The 24198-nt window shown below is 42.5% G+C and overlaps 1 protein-coding gene across 1 annotated transcript in view; it reads right to left on the reverse strand.

The window, feature by feature from the left end:
* Window positions 1-4020: 4020 nt before the first annotated feature.
* Window positions 4021-24198, reverse strand: part of ZNRF2 (zinc and ring finger 2) — a 53056-nt gene continuing 32878 nt past the window's right edge. The window contains exons 3-5 of the mRNA XM_084282962.1: window positions 8551-8656; window positions 6986-7063; window positions 4021-5791 (exon numbers count right to left, since the gene is read on the reverse strand). Coding sequence (XP_084139088.1) covers window positions 7006-7063; window positions 8551-8656 — 164 coding nt within the window. The 3' untranslated portion in view covers window positions 4021-5791; window positions 6986-7005. The remainder of the gene's footprint in view (window positions 5792-6985; window positions 7064-8550; window positions 8657-24198) is intronic.

Here is a 24198-nt window from a genome sequence, read left to right on the forward strand (position 1 = left end):
CGAGAGATAGGAGCATGTTCCCTGGTAACCACATCCAACCCCGGCTGCTCTGACAGGCAGGGCAAAGCGATGAAGGACAGCCAGTCCTTCGGTTTTGAGTTGTGTTGTTTTTGAGTTTGTGCTGGTTTTGAGTTGTGTTGTTTTTCAAGCTGCCCAGGTGAATTTTCCACCTCCAGACCTGGCTGGCCTTGAAGGCCTCCATGTCTGTGAACGACCGCCGGAGGAGACATCAAGCAGCAGGCCGGCAGCCAGCAGGACGAGGGCAGCCTCACAAGGGCAGAGGGGCTCTGACAGCCTTAATTCTGGCCCCAAGGGTCGAGATCCCCACCTGCAGGGCCTCAGACAGGCAGGAGAGCCTTCTAGATGGGTCTACATATTTCTCCTCATCCATTTCCAGTCTGGTCTGTAGCACAGACATACGTACGGCAGCTCTGCCCCGCCGTGGTGGTGCCTCATCCACTACCTCACGACCAAAATCACCTGGAAGTTGTGAAGAAAACTGTGCTTCAAAAGATTTATTACATAGATTTGTACATATTTTACACGAATGGAATGTTAACAGACAACCTAAAAAATCAATAAAAAAATATTTTCATTCATGATTACGTACTGGCAGACCATTGGAAAAAGAGTACCTCGGAACAACTTAAGTCAACTTGCAATCATACTGCTCAATTAAAAAAAAAAAAAAAAAACAAAAAAAGAAAAGAAATACAAAAACGTTTTACATGAGACATCGCAAATTACATTCCGATTTCTGCTCAGGGTAATGAAGGAAGACGTCTTGTCCATTACCACTGCACGTACGTGTGGCGTCCCAGGAGCCAGCACCGTGCTCTGTGGGGAGAGGCGTAGGGATGGGGGCACACAGCCTGCACTCTCTAGCAGCAGGTACGCCTGCCAAAGGGTTAGGGAGAGCCAGAAGGGGACTCTCAAGTCAAGTAAGAAGGTGAATGCTGGATCACCGCAGCTTTTAAAATGAAGCAGTTCCTTAAAGCAGCCCCCCCGGCAGCTGAGCTGCCTCCTTTCTTCCTTGAAAGTTGGAGTACTTTGGCAATATCCGTTCTGACTGTGCAGTAACAAATACTTCAGCTTCATCGTAATGCGTACAGGAAGATCACAGAATCATGCTCTGATGTCTCTTCCTGCTAGCATTTCACACCCTGGGAGCTCCTGACCAGTTAGGTGAAGAAGTGTTTTTACTGCTACGTGTAACAAATTAGCAATGAACAGGGCAGATTTGAGGGAAAAACAAGAGGAACAGGATTCAGCAACAGATTATGTACTTGCAACACGGGGTTACTTACATTTGAAACTCTGCCAGTATCGAGCAAATCCTACTTATCGTTGCAAAATCTTTGCCAAAGCACACTCAAGGGCAAAAGTCTCTCAAACAAACATAAATAGATTAAAAGCTGCCAGAAGGATCGGCAGCTAGCTGGCTTGCTGCCTTCCAGTTATTGTACACTGGCAACCTATTAGATCAAAGCCAGAGCCACGTCCAACCCTTTTCAGGTGCAGGCTATTCCCGCAACGCTTTATCTGAGCAAGCCTTCAGCAACTGGACACGCTGTATGTACAACGAGGTTGTTTTACAGTTTGCCCCATCATCAGCTCTGACGCATTTAAGTGAGGAATTACTTTCCAGAACATTTTACAGCGGGTTGGGCAGCGCTCGGAAGATAACCAAATGCAACTGGAGAGAGTCGAGACTTTGTTTTGTTCCCCCCCAGTTGGCTAAACGATGCTCAACTTGATTTTAGAAACAATTTATACTGGAGAAGCATCGCATTACTTTTACATTTAGGAAACAAACACTGGACACAGCTGTTTCACTCACAGATTATTTTGAGTGACAAAAGGTTAAGTGGTACAAGCTGATGATGCTGGGAAAAAAAAAGACGTTTGGCTGGTTTGTAGCAAAACCCATAACAAGCCCTCCTCTTTCAACCACAGGAGCTCACACTAATTTTGCTGGTGCCAAAGAAAGGATTTCCAATGGGGATATGGCCCTAAAACGTAGCACGCCTTCAGCTATGAAGAAGGAAAGAAACTTACACTAAAATGGCTTTTAGGCTTGGCGGGGTGGAAAGTGGAGTAGCAAATATAACACTCATCGAGAACTGAGACAGTCCTCCCCTAGCAGAGTGAGCTGCAAGATCCCACGGTGGCATTTCTGCATTCCCCAGTCTATGGGAGCCTCTCAGCGGGTCCAAAAACACCAGCACAAAGACCCACATTGCTGACTAAAAATGATCTTTCCCACTTTTGGAGATTGTTTAAGTCATAAAAACCCCTTTACATCACGAAGGGGGAGGAGCATGGAGAGAAAAGAAAGGTCACAAGTATCCACCCACATCTCTGTACATTACTTACACATTTTCTGTTTCAATTTACTGCAGTACACTTACCCTGGAATATGAAAATTAAATTGATTACAAATAAGACCATCTGTCTTACGCTTTCTTCTTCCCAAAAATAAAATACCATGAATTTGCAGTGTGCTTCATATTATTTTTTTTTCCTTTTCCCACTGAACTCACCACCTAACAAAACACGTCGAAAGAAACCCAGCTGACTACTTCCGAAGGAAAATGTTATTAGAGAGAGCCCTGCGCCGCCAGTAGCACGGCTCTCTCGGCGTTGTACGGAGGGCAGGTACCTACAAACCAAATCACAGCCACCTCCGCTAGGAGCTTCCGAACACAAATTGCTGCTCAAGATACACGGGTAATGTGACGAGCTCAGAAAAACCTCACTTTTCAAGACAGCGTCGAGTCTACTCTTCCCCTTGCGGCAAGCAGCATGTTTGTGGCAGCCCTGAGTATGGGAATCATTTCACACCCTTACGTACTTGGGGAAGATGTATGCCAGACGACAGAAAATACTCCGGAACAGCACAGGATTGGCAATCTCAATGTATTTACAGGCAAAGAAGCGTATCGCACCGTGATTTAAAGTTATTGCTTCTCGTGGACAGGTGTGGGGTTCCTTGACTGAGACACAGGACTTGTTCGGTGTTTGTTTTCCCCTTCTGAAGGGCAAGGACTCGGGACCACTGTGAGGATGTTTTTAAAACAAAGGTGTTGCCTGTTATTTCAGCTACGTCTACAGCATGGTTGCCTCCAACTGGCCAACGCAGCTGGTGACAGAAAGCTTATGAAGGCGAATATCCACAGGTGTTTTCAAACCCAAGCATCGGTCCCATGCTTCCAGGGTCATTCTTGGCTCGGTCTATATGACAGGTTTCGAGAGAAGAAAACCTACCGTAGCCTTTCAGAAGGAATTTAGAAATACCAACAATGCAAAACCGGCCCCGTATCAGTTCCTCAAACAAACCAAAGTACTGCGGCTCTGATGGAAGCAGGAGCAGACTCCTGCCTGCAACACCCCGCGTCGACGCGACCGCGAGGGGACAGCAGCGAGAGCTGCGGGGTCTTTGCACCACCTCCTTGCATCCGAACGCAGGAAATCCAGCTGCCCAAAACAGCAGTGAATGAACTAGAAACATGAACTACCCAAACCAAGCTGAAGTTGTAAACAGGTTTATAATATTTATCTACCTAATCCCCCGGCCGAAGACTATCTATGACCTTGGAGCACAGGACACCAACACGCTAACCTACCCGCTCTACATATTACAGGTGAGTTTCTGTAGGCGTGAAGCCAACAGCAAACATCAGATCAACGTGAACGAGGAAGCTTTCCTCACGGAAAACAGCGGGAATATAAAACATTGGAAAAGTGGGCCTGCAGGCAACACCGCTGCTCGAGCACTACGGGTGCTGTAACCCCTCCTACCCCCCAGCCCCTGTGACAAGACGAGGCGACACAATGACTCTCGGCTACAAGGGAATCTGTACAGGGAACTACTGTACACGTGGTGTGACTACAGGATTGGGAGTTGTGACAAAACGGCTCTGCTCCCGCTGGAAAAGAGAATACAGCAGGGCCCCGCAGCTACAGGTTCAGCTGAAACCAGTGATGCAAGCCCAAAAACGTAGAAACTGCACCGTCAATTAGGGAAATGATCTAGTTCGGACTCCTTTAGATTTGCAGCATAACAATGGCATTTTACAGTGCAACGTCCAGGGAAAACTGTTATCCAGGAAAGAATTGCTCTGCAAGCGAGACAGGAGAGCCGAGTAACACGCACTGCACTCGTTCTCCTGGATAGCAGCAGTTGCTCCTGCTCTTTGCCCTTTTTGATATGAATCACAGTAGCAACAGAGAGAAATATGTATTTAAACAGAAGAAGAACAGCAGAATTATGTATGTACAAGAAAAACGTTTGAAGTGTGCAATTTATTTTCGCTACTGAAACCCACTAAAACTGCTGTCAGGAATAAATATTCATAAACTCTTCCCTGTACTGTGAAGTTCAGATACTACTCGGATTAATTCTTGATATAAAAAGTACTCTTCTAAGCCCTGATATCTGTTCCAGTTTTTTGTCTTTTTTTTTTTTTTGTCTTTTTTTTTTTTTTTTTTTGAACTGTAATACCTTACGGGAACTAATACTTAACCACAGTTTTACTTGGTGTACCCCCCAGAGACAACCGGTGTTTCATGGAGCCCTGGTTATTCTAATATAATACAGTAAAATAATAATAAATTAAACAAATGCAGGTGCCTTTAAAAAAAAAAAAAGAACAAAAAACCACACTGTCAAATGCTAGCCTCCACATGAAGAGACCAATGGTTTAGATGCAAAGTACTACAAATCCTGCCATCAGATAAAACATTCAAACAAGGAAACAAAGAAAAACTTGCACGTACGTGTTTTAAAAATTAAACACAATTCCCACCTCGATGTTATCTCACCCATGCCTATTAAAAAAACAACATTCTTGCTGTGCCCACATTTGTAGTTATTCATTTCCACCTCAGGAGGCAGTCTGGAGATGAGAGTAGTACAATAAAATAATTACCTGAAACATTTTTAAAAAAATACCCGTTAAACAAATTACCTTAACTGGCAGCACTTAAAATTGGTAATTCTTCTTTTTTCCTATTTAAAAAAAAGTTGCATAGCTGTAAGATTTTGCTTTGCTGCATTTTTTTTTGTTTTGTTTTTACTCACAAGCAGTAAAAGAGAAGTTTTAGTTACTTAAATAGCAATACGATGTGCAGATTTCAACAATCCCTATAGCTTGATCAATATAAATTAGTTACCTGTCCCAGTTTTACTCTTTGGACTGCATTGTGACAAAGGTTTAGTTACAAAATTTTGAAATATAGTATTCCTATGCAGAGAAGTTTGTTTTCTGTTCTTGTAAAAGTGAAGAACATAAAACAGGGTGTGAATTCAGTAAATAAGGTCACACTGTTAGATTACATTTAATTTGCCATTTACTCTTCTTCAGCCAACGAGAAGGTGAAAACGTTCCCATTTGAGAATGGGGCCACCCTCCTGCAAGGGTCTCAGAGAGCACGTATCGAACGTCTCGGCTTCCACTTGAGGCAGCAGGAAACGTGTCCAATAACCCGCTTCTTCACAGAACCAGAGGTTGGGCTGAAATTAGGAACTTTGGCCTTCAATACAAAAGAGTGTCAATAACGTCTGTGGGGAGTAGATTGTTACAGAATGTGCAGCATTTTCAAAATCCCTGTGTGTCCTTTGCATGAGTGTTTGGTATACTGAGCACTACTGGTGTCTGCAATGCTTTTTCCATGTCGCTGTCCATCTTTGCCTCTTTCAGCCACAAAGAACAGTTAAGTCTCAAGCCAGGCACGCTGTGTTCAGCAAGGGAACCGCAGATCTCCGATGTTTTCTGATCAGTGGAAGCAGCTGTTGAAAAAGCAGAAGACAAAGTATCAGCATTTCAGCTACTTCAATATATAACACACAGAAACAGCATGAACACAAACACTGTGTTTTCCTTCCCCTTTTTCCTAAAACCCCCAATTATCACCATCTCTGCTGTGAAAAGAAAGGGTTTAACGTGAGACTACACATCCATGAATATTTGAAGAGACAAACATGCTCATAAGCAGTATGTGGGCTTCTTCCACCATTCATTTGTTGGGGACAACACAGGAAATGCGTTTATTTATTTCGGCTAACATAGGCCCTGAGGTTAAAGTAATCATCCCTGTAGCAGGATATCTTCCCTCATGTTTTCTCTGCTACCCCTTCAATGATCATAGTGCTGCAATGTGACCTGCAACACAGACTTGTGAAGCAAGGTGAAACAAGTGAACAGATAAATGCCAACAATGAGGTCTTCAAACTTTTTTTCCCCCCTACATCTCTAGCAGAATAACAAAAACAAACCTTAACTTGCTAACCAGAATTCCAGATATCCATTCCTTTAAGAATTATGATGAGTGTTGGTGTTTTGCAATGCTTGAGGGCAATAGTTTAATGCAAGATAAAGATTTAGAACTAGTCAACTGAAAGAATAAACCTATCCTTTAAACCTTTGACACTGATTGCAGATCTGAAATGATTAACACCAAACATAAGCTGGAAAAATGTGAACCTCTCTGGGATGGGATGGATGGGAACATGTTAACTTTTTTTTAAAGTTAAAAAGAAAGAAAACATTCTGGAATGCATTAAAATGAAAGTGGTTTTGAAAATACCTAATTTCAACTTTTTTTTTTTCTTTTATGATTCCAAAAGCTTTCTGTCAGAAATAAATGCCAGTACTTGTGGAACAATCCAAAATTAAACGATTGTATTATTTTGATCTTGTTTCATTTCCATGGAAAAAGTACTCTTTAGAAGTTAATGCTAAAACTTCATTGGCACTGACTTGCCACTTTCCAGTACTAAAAATGAAATACACCATTTCAGACCACACCATATAAGGATGCAGAAACCTTTTACATATTGTAATATACGTCATTACTTACTGATTAATGTTGCTGTTCTGAGACACGGTAGCAAATTGACAAATTAAGAAAATAGCATCGAGAGTTATTTCAGATAATCAAAATATTTGTTGTTGAAATGTACACGTCTGAAAAGAAATATTACCTAAAAACATGAATCTTCTCTTAATCTGATGGATGCTCAGGGCAAGATCTATTTACTTCAAACCATTCATCTATGCAGCTGTTGGATGCAAGACAAAAATGAAAACAATTGATGTGAATATCACAGTAATATTTAGCAGTAATAAATGTGTATTAATAGGTATTTCATGATTTACACAAATAGTAGAATTTTATATTAACACAATTACATGTATATACACACATCCATGTACACACTCTATGTATTCACAAACAAGGAATATATTTAAACGTTCCTTGAAAACTTAATAACCTTAACCACAGGTGTGCTTGGATATTAAACACTGTTGAATAGTTAAATATCTTAAGTGTTAAAATCTGCTACGGAAGTATTTCACCAATTATTTAGTCAACCATCCAAAACTTTTTTTTTTTTGTTTCAGTTCTCCAAATTTCCTGAACATTTTCAATTTGTCAACTAAAATGAGAAACTCTTTAATCACTTTGGGATTGCTCAGACTTAACCAGAAACCCAACTTTCTTTTATCTATCTATCTAGTTATTTATTTTGTGGGAAATGGACGTTTCCTTTTGAAATTACGAATTTGGTGTCCAGAACTGCGTTGACAAAACATTTGAGCAAGCATTTGTGACTTAATTCTGTGGAGGATGCCTATGGCTAGGAGGTCTCTGGTGAGGTGCCCACCTCATGGCAGGACTCCTCTGTCCCCAGAATGGGTCCCACTATTCACACTCAGCCCAGGCTCACGGTGCCACGGGCAGCTGGTTCTCTTCTCCCCGGCACAGACAGGGCAATGCTGCTGGGCTGTTTGTGTTGGCCCAGCAGCCAACCCACCCTGTGTGTAGCGGGGAGTTTGTACGTTCCCATGGCAAGTGGCTGAAGGTCAGTTTCAGCTGGGCAGGAGGTGTCACACCTCCTGCTGCACCTTCCCTGGGGCTGCTGCCAGCTTTGTATCGGGTGGTGCCTGTAGAGATGAGGCCCTTCCTTGCCTGAAACCTGCAGAAAACCATGGGGAGCAGAAGAGTGTCTGGGATCACAGCGAGTCACTGACGTGTCCCGTGGCACTATCTGGAAATGGATATCCATCCTCAACCTCTTGCTTCTTACTGAAACGCATACGTGGCTCTGATGATGGCTTGTGGGCTTCCATCAGCCAGGCACTGGGACGGGTTGCCCAGGGAGGTGGTGGAGTCACCATCCCTGCGGGTGTTCAAGGCAAGGCTGGACGTGGTGCTTGGGGACATGCTTTAGTGGTGACATTGGTGGTAGGGGGATGGTTGGACCAGGTGATCTTGGAGGTCTTTTCCAACCTTCATGATTTGAAGGTTACTGCCTTACTTACATCATTCATTGACATCTTACTTCCCATAGTTACAGGCATTTGTGACAGTAAGTATGAAACAGGTTCAAAATGCACTCCCTCTCCCACCTTCATCTTTAGGGTTGTCGTTGTTCATTTTTTGCTTGTTTGAAGTGTAAAAGGCAATTAGGTTATAGTGAAGTTACCCCATAAACGTGACCTTCTGGGATTCTATCTACACCGTGAGGAATACTTGAATACTTGCCCTTTATGATATATGCAGAGGCAAGGCAGCCGTGCTATAGTATCTCCTTGCTGCAGCTCTTCCAGGCATATTGCACACTCCCCAGTATCTTTACTCAGCACATCCTCTGAAGAAAGAGCACAAGATTGAACAGTTAAAAAGCAGGCTACAACAAGCAAAGTGTTCTCTATTCATAATATCAAGGACAGCTATAGACGATATCCTTATCCTGCAGAAAGCCCTGTCAAGGTGAGGTTCATTCACACATGCCAGGCAACAGAAGATTCCTAGTGGGAGACATCTTAACAGCTTAAAATATGGTTATGATTCAGTTTCTTGCCTAAACACAGCTGTAGCTCAAAAAGAAGTCCTGTAGGAAGACAACCACATGGAGAAGAGGGGTAGCTATCATTGACAGCCAGTAATCCTTTGGCATTTACACTCTCTTAGCAGATGGACATCCACACAGATTGCTCTGATCTGAGCTGGGAAACCTGAGCTCTGAACCCCACAGCTGCTGCATACACAAGCTGTGCTGCTGACCCCAAGAGCCAACACTGGAAGAAGTTGGTACCATCGCCCAGATGGCACCTGGTGCCTCCAGGGCTCTGAGGGTTCATTCTGGGTGGGTTTTGCTCCGCTGTCCCCTCCTCTCCATGTTCAGTTGTCATCACAGAAGTTAAATCCAAGCTCAAAGATAACGTTTCTCTAGGCTAGACACTAAAGCTAATTTACTGGGTACAGATTTTATTAATTTCCTCCCTCTAAACACAGCCTGTCATTTGCTTTCTTCTACTACCCCATTCTTCTCTCTTCTATATATCTGGCTTTCTCTAACTTTTACCAGCTTCTCCAGTACTCCTATTTCACACCTTCAACCCCCTCCTTCTCACATCACATCAGCATGTTCTACTACGTCCCATCTACCTTTTCCTCAGTGTAATTAGCTGACTGCTGGCAACAGGAATGAAAGCTTTCCATCAGGGAAATATTGGTGCTGAAGACCCTGAATTCCAGGCGATACTCATTTCTTGCAGCATTACCAAGTCCCGAAAGAAATGAGGAAAAAGTAAGTTACTAGGAATGCATGAGAGCTGGCGTTCAAACAGAAGTTTCTGGGAAAATATTTTTAATAAAAACCTTCTCTCTTGGACGCTGCTCTCAGCCAGAAGGAGGGATGCACAATGCAGCCTTAGCACAACACAAGGCAGGAGGTCACGTAAGGCCTGGTTTGCCAGAGGCAGGTTAAAAGTCTTGGTTAGAAGCGACCTCACGTGGTGCACTGTTACCAAAAGGGGACCACGCAGCATCCAGGCAATCCCCGGCAGATCAGAACAGCGCACACTTGGCAAAGTAAGGGCCCTGTGTTTGAATTGCTGCAGCTTCTGGGGAAAAGTTTCCTGTTTTTAACCAAAAGGAGCTTAATGGGATCGTTTGTGGAGATTCTGATTCCCTGGCACGACCAAGAAACCATCAGCTCTAAGGTATGCTCTCCGGTGTCTCCACTATTTGTCACTGTGACTTTCCAAGCAGACAGAAGATGACAAGCACACAGCTAAAGAGCCATCACCGCCAGAATAAGTGAAATGAAGACACATGAAATCAGGTCTGCCTTGTTTCTCCAGGAACCGCAGCACGCTGTCTTGCAGGTGCTCGGGTTTCTAAAAGGGTACTCGTTTTGGTCTCTGCTATATTTGTTGGTTATGCTAAAAATACTGTGTAATGCCACGTGTGTGGCATCTTCATGGGGATATGTTAAGAGTATCTAACATGAGGTGAACTGTTATAAAGAAAAAATACCCCCTCAAACAATAATACACACATACCACAGTGAAGAAAATAAAAAAAAATAAATGTATTTTACACGTTAACATTATCTGTAGGCATTAAGAAATTGCTTCTTTTTTTTTCTATCAGAAGTTGTAAGCATCCATGAACCAAAGAAGAAAAGCAATTTAAAACAATGCAAAAGCTCTTGAAAACTCATCTGTTGTTAGAAAATCCTGGCACTAAGAACCTGCCCTGAAGAAGGTGCTACAGATAAATACTTTCTTGACTATTTTTTTTGTATGAAAAGATGTGAAAACATCTGACAGCAGGAGACAAAGACTGTACAGACAGTATTGTCCTGGTACAGAGATATTAATCTTTGCCCGAGGCTCTCAGACACTACCCTCTTAGACTGCCTGTTTGTTCAAATACTTTGCCAAAAGTCCTATAAGCACATCTACTCTTCCTACAGCCGGGTTACAGGAAGAAGTACCATAAATAATTCAAACACTTACCATATACACAGAGCTCACTTAATAAAAATCATTTTTTCCAGAGTTACTTTATCAGCAATTGGTGCCCAAAACAAAACGGCACTAAGACACCTCCGGTGAATTAATCCTCAGGCTCCTCTCCTCAGCGCTCTCAAGAGGGAAGCATTTAGACAAGCTTTGATGACAAAAATTAAAACGCTGTCCAGTAATAATACAACTTATAAAAGAAAACATTCCTGTGAGCTGCTTTTAACATCGCTCTCCATTGTACGTGTCTGGCTTATCACGCGCTCCCCAGACTTCACAACGTGTGGGTCAGACCTCCTGCTGAGCATTTTGACAAGACTCTGCACCTTTTGGCTAGCACCGGGGCGAGATGCCAATTTAAACATTTTTATCTCCCACCAGCCTAAGTGTCTGAGACTCCTTTTCTTTCCTCCAGTCCTCCTTTACTCTCCCCAGATGCCATTAGTCTCCCTCTTGCCAGTCCTGGCCCTACAGGGCAAGCCCCAGGCAAACACCTTGCCTCCCTCCCTGGCTTCAGCCCTGACTTTCTCACTGGGATGCTGCTGTTGGGTGCACACCACACTTGTCCCAGTCATGCCAGGAGGAGCTGGTGTGAACACTGAATGTGGCTTCGGAAACCCAGCAGGGTTTTGTCACGGCTGGAGTAGGTGGGAAAGGTTTTGTTAATAGGTTTCAATGGTCTTCTTCCTCTTAAACACCACCGAGTTAGCACTCTGCTCCTCTTGTGTCACCTTGTGAATCCTGTCAGGCTGTCACGACAGAGGAAAGGTAAGTACTGAAGAAACTGGCACAAAATACCCAACTGTTATGAATGCCCGAGTGCAACTTGGCACTGCCTGCCAACTGAGCCCAAACTGATGCAACTGCTCTACAAAACCAAAACCAAGTTGTTGAAGGACATGCCACACTTTTAGACCGACTCCATTTCCACAATTTGATGTGATTCAGATCACCAGTCTCAGATCAACAGGAGGGGAAAAATAAGCTGTCTGACCTGGACCCAGTCAGGCTTTCTTCTGTACTTGCTTCACACAGCCCTCTGTTATGGAAAAATGTGTATACGATTTCACACAGAACCACTGCAGTCTGAACAATTTTGTTGTTTTCATAATTTCTTGTAGTGCAGTGATTCAGCAGATGCATACTATTCATTTTACTTTTTTTTTTTTTTAGGAGAAAAAAAAAGAAAAAAGAGAAAGGAGAAAAAAAAAAGAACAGTTTGAGATCTCACCGATGTTATGGTTAAAACATTCATATCAGTGTATTACCTAAATGGAAGTGGGAAGAGGAAATGAGCAGAAGCCACATCTTTCCATTTCGCCCACACATGCATACACACACAAACACTCACCGCACCCCCACATCCATCTGCCTCGCACCAAACAGGAGGTAAACACTCCTCCACCTTCCCAGCTATTGCAACAAGCACTCACAAGCCCGAGACTGGTGTCAAAGATGAAATCTGGCAAAAGAGCAGAGTACTTCCCTCCTGTGTCTGCTCAAATACTTCCTTCTCCTCTATCCCTGCTTAAAAGTACAAGTATTTTAACTTTTGGTTGTCAGTAATTTTTCCTTCCAGAATCATACTTTTGTCTTTACTGAAAAATAATTTCTATTCCGCTTGAGCACTTGTAGCTAGATAGGCAGTAACCTAAAATACAACGATCCTGGCAACTTTGCATATAAATTTGATTAAAAATATTTGATAGAACTTTTGAAAAATACATCTAAAAATTACCAAAGCCACCAGCTTAGCCGTGGTTAGAATTATAGGCAATGCCCGTGATGAAACAGCCTGTCTTTAAACTGAGGACTGCAAAAGCACATGCAATACATGCCCCATGCATGAAATCATTTAAATGTGTGCTACTGCTTTCTGTTTCTCTTTTGGAAATGCAGATAGAGGTAGCCCTAGACTCAGGAAACCCTCAGTCAAATCATGAAGGCTGCACTTGGGGAGATAGCACCTTGCAGCTGCAGTATGTTGTTTCTCTCTAAACATTCAGTGGAACACAAATTAGAAAGACCTTTGATCTAAGTAATTTTTTTTATTTTTTAAATATCATTTTTTTTCCCAAATACTTATAATCTTAAATTTGTGTGGAAGTTGCCACCACAGGTAGCTTAACAGTGAGGAGAACACTAAAGCACACCCTACCATGAACGTGACTGAAACTGTTTGGAATACACCTTCTGAACAGTATCTTAGCAGCACTAAAACTGGCAAAATAAGAGCCTTAAGAGGTTTAAAAACCTTGATGAAACTTCAATAAACAGCATATTACCATATGTTACACATTCATTCATTTTTGTTACTGATCACTAAAATTCTTTCTTTTTTTTTTTTTTGTGTGTGCTTTTTTTAATGAAGGTAAACACTACATCGAGCTCTAAGCATCTAGAATCCAACATTTATTTGCACAAATGGCATTAATTCATTCACATTGCAGAATTCATTCTATGCTTTTACTAATATTGCCTTCTGGGAAGATCCGAAGTATTTCATTATCCAGTTATACAGACAAGCAGCCCAGCTGAACCTACAGTTTCCACAGGGAACCATTTGGTAGCCAGCAAGTAGGTGTATATGGTTAACACACTGTTAGTCTGGTCTAGTTAGTCTAGTGCTTTTACTGGAGCCTCACATAAGTGGTTTTCAACATTTACAGAGGCAGAAAGCTGAACACGTGGTAGTTCAGCATTCAGCTTTAGTCAGTAAGTCCAAACGTTATCCTTGTTCTCCCCTTCCCTCTCATGCTCTCAACGCTGGTCTGAGACCGAGATATCTGTACAGGAATAAATACCCATCATGAAAGGCTTCCTGCACCAATACTGCCTACAGTCTTTGGCTTTCCCCTCTCCTTAAACACGAGCGTAGCACCGAGGCACCACAAAAAACGAAGGAAGTCATAAGAAAAATATTTGCAGTGGGATACGGCCTAGTTTGCGACACCTGCGTCACAAACACCTAGAGGGAAGCGGCTGTAGAAGTTTCATTGCTTCTCAGCTGCAGCCCAAATTTTAAGAACTGCATTTAGATTTTTTTTTTTGTGCAACAGCCTCAGCCTTCAGAAGCCACTTCTCAGAAATAACTAGATGTTTCCTGTTGGGTCAGATAAGGATCGGGTGTGTCTGGTAGTGAAAAAATCTTCACTTCGTATCGAATAAAGATGAAAACAGGAATAGCAGTGATAGACATCATTTCTATTTGTCCTATTCCCCCACAAAAAAGTCTATATACTTCTGGCTACCTCGATACAATTCTAAACAGGTGAACTAAAGAAAAAACAGGAGAGGTATTTGTGCACTGAGAGAAGCAGTTCTTTGGTGAGGTAGCTTACCTCAGTGGCCACAGTGGAAATCTATCTACAACTTCAAGAGATGTGGTCTCAATACAAGCTACCATACTACAAAAAAAACAACCCTTCAAGTCACAAGTGATACGGCTTTCAGACAACATCAAATTAACATGTTTGCACCCCAGGACTCATGATGCAGAGCTAGGCTTTGAAAAAAGGCCAAGTCGTTTGGGAAATAAAGCTCCTCAACCCCAAACAACTACATCGTAACCACTTACTCCTAAGCTATGATGATCAGTGTACCAGCTTTCTCAAACCATATTTATGCTTTTGGCAGAGAATATTATGGTGAAATAGATACTCACACAGGTTAAGTTTTATTAGCCTGATTGGACATGAAATGCCTTGTGCTCCTGTCTTGAGATTTATTGCCAGAGTGACTCTGCTTTTCCACAGTGATTCAAGATTTGCTCTGGAGACAGTGGAGACAATTATCTGATTGACTCTGAAAGATCTGCTTAATCTATAGTCTTTCCAACTTGTACGTAATCAGTCTGCTCGCAGTTTGATGTCCTTGAACATTAAATCATCTCAGGATAGCTAAACAGCCTTCTCCTCTTGTGCTGACTTCTAATGACAAGTTCTGTTCACCACATTTTTAAGTACTGTGTCTTCATACTTTCAAATTTTTGTCTAGATACAGGTACCTGTTCACAACAGAACCACAAACAGCCTCGTCTTCCAGAGTGACGCAAGAAGACTTTGTGCCAAACTTACCCATCCTACACCATCTCCATTGCAACTGAACTGATGCATCCTTATGTTTCAACTGCCTCAAGGGGTAACTTCTTGAACAGTCTTCCTTGGGATGCTGTGTTTGTCCCAGAGCTTCCCCCTCCCTTCAGAAACGCTATTCTTGAGAGATAAAAAATAATTCTAAATATTTCTCACCAGTAGGGGATTAAGTGAAAAAGCCTTGAACATAGCAGTACTAAACTAGTGCCCCAAGGCACAACTTCATCATCAATGCTGTGTCCAGGCACTCACCATTTTGAAACAAAAACTTCTTTATGGCAGCTCATGGAACAGGGAAGCTGCCTTTTGGCTGTGTTTTTTTTGGTGTTTTTTTTTTTTTTTTTTTTTTTTAAACCACATGATCTCTCCAGCTAGAAGTTATTAATCTTGTATCGGTCTTGTCAGGAGTTAAATCAAAAGTAGCATGTAAAGGGGCAAACCCACAAGAAATGAAAAAGCAGCAAAAATGAGACTCCTTAGGAAACAGCGTGAAGAGCTATCACTGGAGTATTCCCCTCTCCATGGCTCCACTGCATAAGAATGATTTACACTTCTCAAGGCTGAGTTTACCATCAAAGAGGATCATATACCACAAATATGCTACAAAAAGGAGTGGTTGAGTAAGTGGCCAGAGGCAACCAGCACATACTGCTGACAGACAACAGGTCTGCAGCAGTTAGAAAGGATTCTTATATAGCTGGGAGTTACTTGGGATGAATTAAACTTACAGATGTGGGCAAGAAAGAGCATCACCGCGAAATCTGCGCATGCAGATCTTTTATCATTTTTATTCTTTGGTACACAATGCTGCTTATCTTTGAGGAATAAATCAAAGAAAAATATTTAAGGGCTACTTATACATCCTTGACTATTTGTACCAGCGCTAAGAAACTGCTGCCAGGTGCAAAATGAATTCAGGTCTGTTGAGAAGTAGGGATTGCAATCCAGAGATCCAGTCCAAAAGTGGCTGAACTGTATGGTTCCTGCTAGAGCAAGAGGCAAGAAATGAGAGAATTCTGTAGTGTAGTTTGCTTTGTGCAAAGTTAGCTTCTTTAGCAAAGTTAATAAAAATAAACAAACCAAAAACCACCACAACCAACCAGGCATAAAACCCAGAGCAGTAGAGAAGCATCTACAGAAGCATCTTCTTGTAGGAAGTCATGTGGAAATTAGATACAACAAGGAAAAGATACCGCTGTGGTCAGGAGGAGGGGGAAATAATTCCTGTCTTGCAGAGACAGTTCTCTGCAAACAGCTTAATGGTCAGAAGGAAGACTTAACTATGATGCTGGAGTCTGTTAAAGCAAGCAACTTTACCATATCAAGAACGGATGCTATTGCCAAGAAGGCTCACAAAGACTGGGAGAGGGAAACAGAGTGTGGATATGGCAAAATAGGTACTACAGAAGTTGACTGTCTCTGATCAAACTGAAGGAAAGGTCTGAACTGGCAAAGATCTGGCAAATGCAAGACGTTCCTGTGACTGTACAAAAGGATCCCCACTAAGGCTGGGAAATCCCTCTTGCCTTGGCAGCTTTTAAAAGTGACTTTAAGCTTATTTTTCCCCAGCATGAAAGGAGACTAAAATGACTACAGAAGTGATTTTTTCCAAACAGTGAGGTTCCAGCCATTCATTGTCAATGAAACTATGGTCAGAAGCCAGACAAAAGAAAGAAAGAAAGAAAAAAAAAAAAAAAAAAAAAAGGAAATCATTACAAAGCAACTTGGAAGTTTCATTCTAGTAATGATCTGTAAGAAAATGAGAGCGTTGATGGGGACCTGCTAGCTTAATGAAAGGTACCTATGAGAATTCTCATTTACCACAACACAGGTAAAGCAGGCAGATTAGAAACTTTTATAGAAGGAAAGGGTATGAGAACAGTTTCTCTGGAGAGCAGAGAGAATGAAGGCCAGCTGTAGTGAGCTGTCCTTTTACTCTGGGCAGCATGGGTTACCTTAATGGTGACTTGTTTTGAAGTCAGCTGTAGGATTTGATTCAGTGTCTTGTTCGCTTTGTTCTTTCTCTGGTTCTTATTCCAGTCTTCCTACAGATGCCCTGATCACACTGAATTTTCCCAGCTCTTTTCTCCAGCCCTTTCACGGTGGCCAAACAACTGGCTCATTTCTTTGCAAGCTTGGGATGGGGGTTGGTTTGATCTGATGCGAAATGAATGCACAGGGAGCACTCAGGAAGATGGCACGAAGGATGAAGCCGTGAGCCAAAGATCAAAACAAGAAGAGGGGAGAAAAACCAGGCACGTCTAAGATGCTATTCTTAGGGAGGATACGATGCGCTACTGAGCTCCACACGATGAAAATGCTGGTGCCAAAACTCAGCGTGCATAAATTCTGGTTTATTAACCCTAGTGCCAGGTGCTAGGTCGACAGGGTGCCATGCCCAGCAGGGTCTAGATCAGTCTCCTCCAAGCAAAAATTGCATGTCTGGTATCAATGTGCACACACAGGACAGGGATGTAATCACTGCATAATTTTCTCTTGTTTTCCTTTCCTGATCACAGCAGACAGACTGCTTTTTACGAGCTATTCCTATTTTAAATGCAATTAGCTTTGCTACAGAGATGGATCCCAGAACACATCCGTATGCAAAAACTTCCAATAACATCAAATATTGAGTCAGTTTTCAAAGTTATCTCAATTTTTCTGCTCTACACTAACCCATAAACCAGTAAAACAATTTATTCCAGCAAGCACAGAGAATATGGTGTTTCTGGTGCTAACAAGTACCTATAGGATTTTACTATCCCAATAAGGTACAGAGTGTGGGGGTGTTTAGCTCCAACAGCCTTCCTTTACTTTCTAAAGCAAACAGCATCAATTTCTAGAACCTGGTAATTAAGTCAAATAAAAGAAACATAATTTCAGCGTTCATCAGTCACGATCATTCCTAATAATAACACAAGATGATTAACCCAGGAGATGGATTTAAAAAAAAAGAAGTCCCTGAAGACAATTCTCCAACATTTGTTCAGCTTTCCACAGACAATCTGGCAGTGCACTTCTACGGCCGTATTGAAGTTTTATTTCTCTTCTCATTTTTAAATCTCCAGCCTATCAAAGCTATCGGGCACTGTTATGACAGCACGGTGTTTCGGCTAATAAAGCCATAGATCAAAACAGATTGCTCAGAACAGGAGGGAAAAAGATAAAAACATTAATCAAACGATTCCTTCCCCCCATCTCCCCACCCCCAAGCAAATGAGCATTGTTTATGGGCTAAAAACTTATCACTGAATCCTACATTATTGCTTAGTCACATGAAGGTTATCCATTACCTAGCACTATACACAAAGGCTACCTAGACTTTGCACAAGAAAATAGGGGATGAGGAAAGCAGTAAAACTGATTAAAGTTTGACGTGGCTTTCAGTTTCAGACAGGCATTGGCGCGGGGTTAAAATGGAAGCCACCCTAAGGTGTTTATGAAGAAATTTTAACAAGGTTTCATAACTGTTAACGTAGCTCACCACCAAACCTAAGTGAAGTTTTTCCTGTGCGGTAGAGTTTAGGGTTACTTTGCAGCTGCAAAAATCTGCGGCCACAGAAGAGACGGTGACACAAACTTCAGAGAGTGAGAAGGTTCCTCCAGCCTTTGCAGCTCGGTAGCTCTGTCAGTATACGATCAGTCACTGTCAATAGACAACTTACAAGCTGGTCTAGAATCACTGGATTTTGTTACAAATACCTGACTCTGGTAATTTTTTCTCTGTTAAGTAAGCAGTGACAATCATCCCCATCTTAGACGTGAGAGTACTCTACCACACTGTGTTTTCGTTCAGCTTGTTTTGGAAGAGCTAAGCTTGCTCTACCACTGAACCCCCCTGCAAAAATTGTACGAAATTCCTTTATCATTTTGAGTCTGCAAGTCAGAAGCGCAAGACTATTTAAATAACTAAAGGGTAGCAAGTTTTAAAGCAAGATTTTAATTGGAAGGAAAAACAAAAATAACAACAATGACAAAACAAAACAAACAAAAACCAAACAAAACCAAAGAAACCTTACAAATGGTATTTCAGGTTATATTTGCAATTGATCTGCCCTTGGGGCAGTTTCTGAGCAAGGAGGGAATGCTGCTTATTGCTTTGCATTTCCTTAGGAAAAAAAAAAACCATCCTGATCTACAAGTCATCTGTCCTAGTTCCTGCAAAAGAGAATGGAAATTTGGGAAGGAAACACTGTGAAATTCCTACAAAGACCACTCAGTGCAATGCTGTTTGGCATTTATTTTTAAAAAACCTAAGACTTAAAGTACATTTTATTTCAAAATCCAGCCAATGAAACATACTCTCTAAGGTTAGGGAAAGATGTGTGTTTTCAAGGGTATGGTTTCTGCAGAGCAGCTACAGAACATAAGTCGGTTTGCTACTAACAAACAAGTAAAATCTCAAGGTTTTAGAGGCATCAGACTTAAAGGCTGCAGAATTACTATTCAAAACTAGGAACATTATTTTCCCCGAAGCTAAATTCCCAGCAGTCACAAGACTGCAGCAGTTGCAGACACGATTTATGACATCCTCCGAATGACCTCTCAAAGCTAAAGACTGATTAAGCGTAAGACACGGAAGGTAGCTCCTATCTGCCCGGATCACATGGTGCAGAGTCACAGCACCGTGAGCGTTTGCTACGGAGCAAACCAAACTGCTCCTTGGCTCTCTGCGGCACGCAGCACCGCACTGTCTTTATATAACAGCAGCACAATGACATGCAGAAGAACAGAGTGAGTCCTAACCTGAGCTGAATCGCTCCTTTCCTCACCTGCAGCTCTTCTCTGCGGCACCAGTTCACAGGTGTATCTATGATTTTCTAGGACAAGAACCATTGTCATTTGACTTCAGCAGCACTGTCGGTACCGAAGCAAGACAAGAGCAGCATCTCAGATTAGAAGTAAGGAAAAGAAACAACTTGAGCTATTCAGCACATGAATGATCCTGTTTTCCCTCCTTCTTTCAGAAAACAATCAGGCTTGTTCTACAGTTGTCAAAAGCTTTACTGTATTTATCCAGGGCTGCATAGAAAATATTCCCATGGCACATGTGTGCATTTATGTAATGGTGATTCCAATGTACTGAGAAAAAAATTGTTGTCTCACCCTCAGGAGCTGAAGTATGAGGTGACATTACAGCTAGGTTGGCCAAGAGTGATTTGTGATGGCTCCGTCGCAGGAAGAACTGTCTGGCAGATTTAGGCCTGGCTCAAGGGCAAGTATGCAGAGAATCACCCACCAAAATACCCTGCTCTCCAAAGGTTCATTAAAAAGAGCCAGTCCCGTTCACAACAAACCAGAGAAAAGTTTAAAAAGATGAATGGACGTGATGTCCGATGTCCCAAAGTTTTATACTCCTTGGTAGGATGCGAACACGTTGACTCAAATTCATCATAGCAAGAAAATTTAGCATAATCTGTTGAGCATCCCCAAACTGCACCAGGAAAATGAGCTGTCATAGCTGCTTTACGAACCTATTCTTCATGTAAGAGAAAGGGAAGCACAAGGTAATGAGCAATGCTGGTATCTAAGCCACCGCCACCACCACTAAGCCTCCAAAGATTGTATCTTACCAAGATAAATGGGGCCAGTTTGCAGCCCTGAGAACTGCTCCAGACATTTGAGGCCCTTTTCTCTCAGTTACACTGTGTTCCCATTTCAGGAGCCTCCTTCACAGCCACGCCATGAGAGATACACAACTTTTTTTCCTGGTAGCAAAGGGTTGACAGTTTGTGGGTGCGGAGGAAAGATTAGAGACTGCGGCCTCTGAAAAGGCTCCAACTCCACACTATCACAGACTGACCCACTTCATCCACTGACTGAGGCTCAAATGGGGTCACAGAAGCATGTCCCACCTCCTTTAGGAGCCAGGTCCACACTGCTGCTTGAGCGTGGCTTTATTTAGAGACATTTCTCACCACTACTCTTTAAAATGGACAACCTTCTCCCCAGCAAACCCTAACTGTAACAGGCTGGTTTTGCATGGGGCACCAAAACCTGTTGAAGGTGATTTAGTATGGTTGGAAGGAAAACAGCTTTACTGAATAAAAGGGAAGAAGAGCTAGAGTTGCCTCTTCTTCTTGTCAGTCTCGTTTGAATGAGTAGCTACCCACAGCCTAGGCTGGTGAAAATCAGTGGAAGTTTTCTCCTTGCTGAAACGTTAAACAGTTCCTAAAGGGATGAAGGGCAAACTAGTCAATATACTTCAATCAAGCTCTTCAAACACAGTTTCCCTCCCTGAAATTGTGACAATGATTTGCACGACAAGCTATGAAATGTCCGAGTTGATGTTATACCAATTCACAGAGTAACAGCTGTGCAAATGTCTGAGATTAAACATTTATTTACAATAGTAATGCTCCTCCGCTGGCACATTAAACAAAATCTCCAAGTCCAACAGATGTTCAGCAGTGCAAGTTATTTTTAAGAAATACATTGGAAAACAGTTTTAAAGCATTAGGGAAACTGAATGAACCTCCTACATAATCTGGAGGGTTTTCATGGGTACACAAGATCAAAACAGGAGGAAATGTCACTACATAACTGCAGGCCCAGGCTAAGTGTCTGTTTATGTGTTAAATTATCCTGCAGGGTATGCTCTTCCCCTGTCACACAGCACCCCTGAGGACAGAATGCAGAACCACCTAGGGCAGAGCAAGAAGCTAGAAACTCTTGGTCAATAACCTTGTTAAACTCCAAAACAGGAGAACTGAAAATTTCTAAGGAGAATCCTGTATCTCATGTGAAGCGGAACGAAAGAACTGCTTTGCCTTGGTATTATTTTGTACTGCTTTGCTGAAAGTCTAGTCCTATTAAAGGATGAGGACAAGGAGGAAGGCTTAAGCTTTTCCTGGCAGACTGGCAAGATGCCCTTTTGCAAGGTCTTTTAGGGTATGGTCTCAGGAATCCTAGAAGATAAGTGAACTTGAGATTAGTAATTCTCTTCAGCATGAAGAAAACGAAGTTTTGAGTGCCTTAGTCAAGACAGGTAATGGCATCAGCCCTGCTGAGTAAAACACCACTCTCCCCTTTTTAGTGAACAGAAGTGATCAAGGAAATTAAGTCACTGCAGTGGGGATAACTACCAGCATCACAGATCTCAGTGGTCCAGATGCCAGGCTGTGGTGCACTTCCCTTCCACTGAGCAATATAAACTAAGTTCTGACAAAAGTAGCTTGGCCCAAAGATTTCAAAACAGCCACAAATCAAATAAGCTTACAACTTGTGCTGGAAAAAAAACAGGTCAGTCCCATTCACAAAGCATGTCTCAAAAATATTTTTGTGCAGTCCTTTGGGTCCTTTATGCATCGAAATGCACATGCTGTAGTTGTCATTTAGATTTTGAGAACTTCTACAGCAGGATCATTGCTCAGACAGATGCCATTTCCTGACTCTGAAACTCGCACGCAGGCCTCGGTGTCACCAAACACACAGTGTGACCACTTCTCTTTTTGAACTGATTTAGAATTAACAGAGTATTTACACCCTCGTGACAAAACCCTGCTTTGCTTCCTTGCTAATCTACATCAGAGCACTGCTGGAGCTTGAGCACTGCTGCGGTTCAAGTCACCTTGAGTTCAGTTAGTCGGCACCGAAATATTTGGCTAGCTGTGCCTGGTACTGGATTCAAACACCCTTAAAGACAAAGTATGTTGCTGAACAAGAAAAGCACGTCGAGTTTCACTCTTGTCTTCCTTCCAGTACACCTACCTTCATTTTCAATGTTCTGTCTGCAACAGTTTTGCCACGTACTAATCTTCCACTCAAAACAGAGCTGAATAAACTTTAAAAATAAACCATATATGTAATCAGTGCTGTATATGATGTTTGATCCCCTGCTCTTTTTTGGTGTGAGGGCTCAAAATTTCACTTACTGTAATTAAAAAAAATTGTGAAGCGGTTACCTTGAGGAAGGAAAACTCCTCTAACAGCTCACACACTGGCTGCAAGATGTAATATTAACTCTCTGAAATTAGACAAGCAAAAGTTTTTTCTCCAGGAAACTTGCCTCGCTCAGTATGTTGGCCCCTAACCAGACCCACTGCCGTATTTGAATTGAAGGCAAGGCGGCCTGAGTGGGAGCAGCCCCGATGTCAAAGCTTCCCGGAGGCCCGTTCAGAAAGCTTCCAGCAGGACGACGCTCCGACGCAAAGTGCTGACTTGCTGAAACCCAAAATATTCCGCAGGAATGTGCTACTTCAATCAAAAACTTTGGAGAGAGGAGAGGCCGGCTCGCCGAGCCAGCCAAGCAGTGCAGCGAGCCGACTGGCTCTCCCCGGCTCCACGGGGTCACTGGCTTCCCCAGCTGGCCGGCCGCCAGGCTGCTGGGCCCTGCTGTCAGAGAGGCCCTTCAACAATAATAATAAAGTCTTACAAAGTGTTCCGAGAGGCAAACAAAGGCATGGCGAGAAGACAAACAGAATTACTTCAGACACAACCAGCTGCGAGGTTTCTTCAGAAGGAACTGGTGCATTAGTTGCAGGCCCTCTAAAAGTAGTTTGCTTCGAGTCCCAAGCAGCTCTCTCAATTGTGTCTTCTCGGGTCTTTTTAAACATCTTCCAATGAAAAAATGCATCAGTACTGTAAAAACACAAACTGAACAATAATTGCATTCGAAGTTCGCCACGTAAGCCTGATCTTCTGCTGTTCAGCAGTTGGTATTTACGTAGACTGACCCAACAGCAAGGAGGCCAAGCAAGTTGCTTCCAAAGCACCAAGCCTTGCTTGAGAGAAGGGCTCTGCCTGGCCAAAACACACCACGGCTCCGTGAGCAGCATCTTTGGGAGAGTCGGCCTCCAGTGGGCCCTGTGTGCCACTCACCATTGCAAATTGGAAAGACCTGGTGACAGGGGCCTCATCGAACACACTGAAGATGATGAACGAAATTGGTGTGGCTGTAGAGTATTTAGTTTAGCAATGGTTTTCAAAAAACATCCAAAAAACAGGCCGACTACCAAGAAACACACTTTCTCCACAAAACTGGCTTTCAGCAGCCCGTGGCTAGCAAGTGCACAGGACCTATTCAGGCTCCTTGGCGACTCAGCAAGTAACGGTATGAAGGGTGTCCTTAATGGCTAAAAAAAGCAAGACTATGTAAGACAGTAACAGCAAACACCACAGAATTTGCACAATTCAGTTCATTTAAACAGCTTTTGTATCAAAATGACTATATACTGGTTCGTGGCTGCGCACCACAAGTAGTTGAAGATACTTGGAACAAAGTTCCATAGAAAAAAGAAAGAGCCCTTTTTACAGGCCCAACTGAGTAAGCAATGAGATCTCTG

The sequence above is a fragment of the Netta rufina genome (genome assembly GCF_964035555.1).
Source record: "Netta rufina genome assembly, chromosome: 2".
Lineage (NCBI taxonomy): Eukaryota > Metazoa > Chordata > Aves > Anseriformes > Anatidae > Netta > Netta rufina.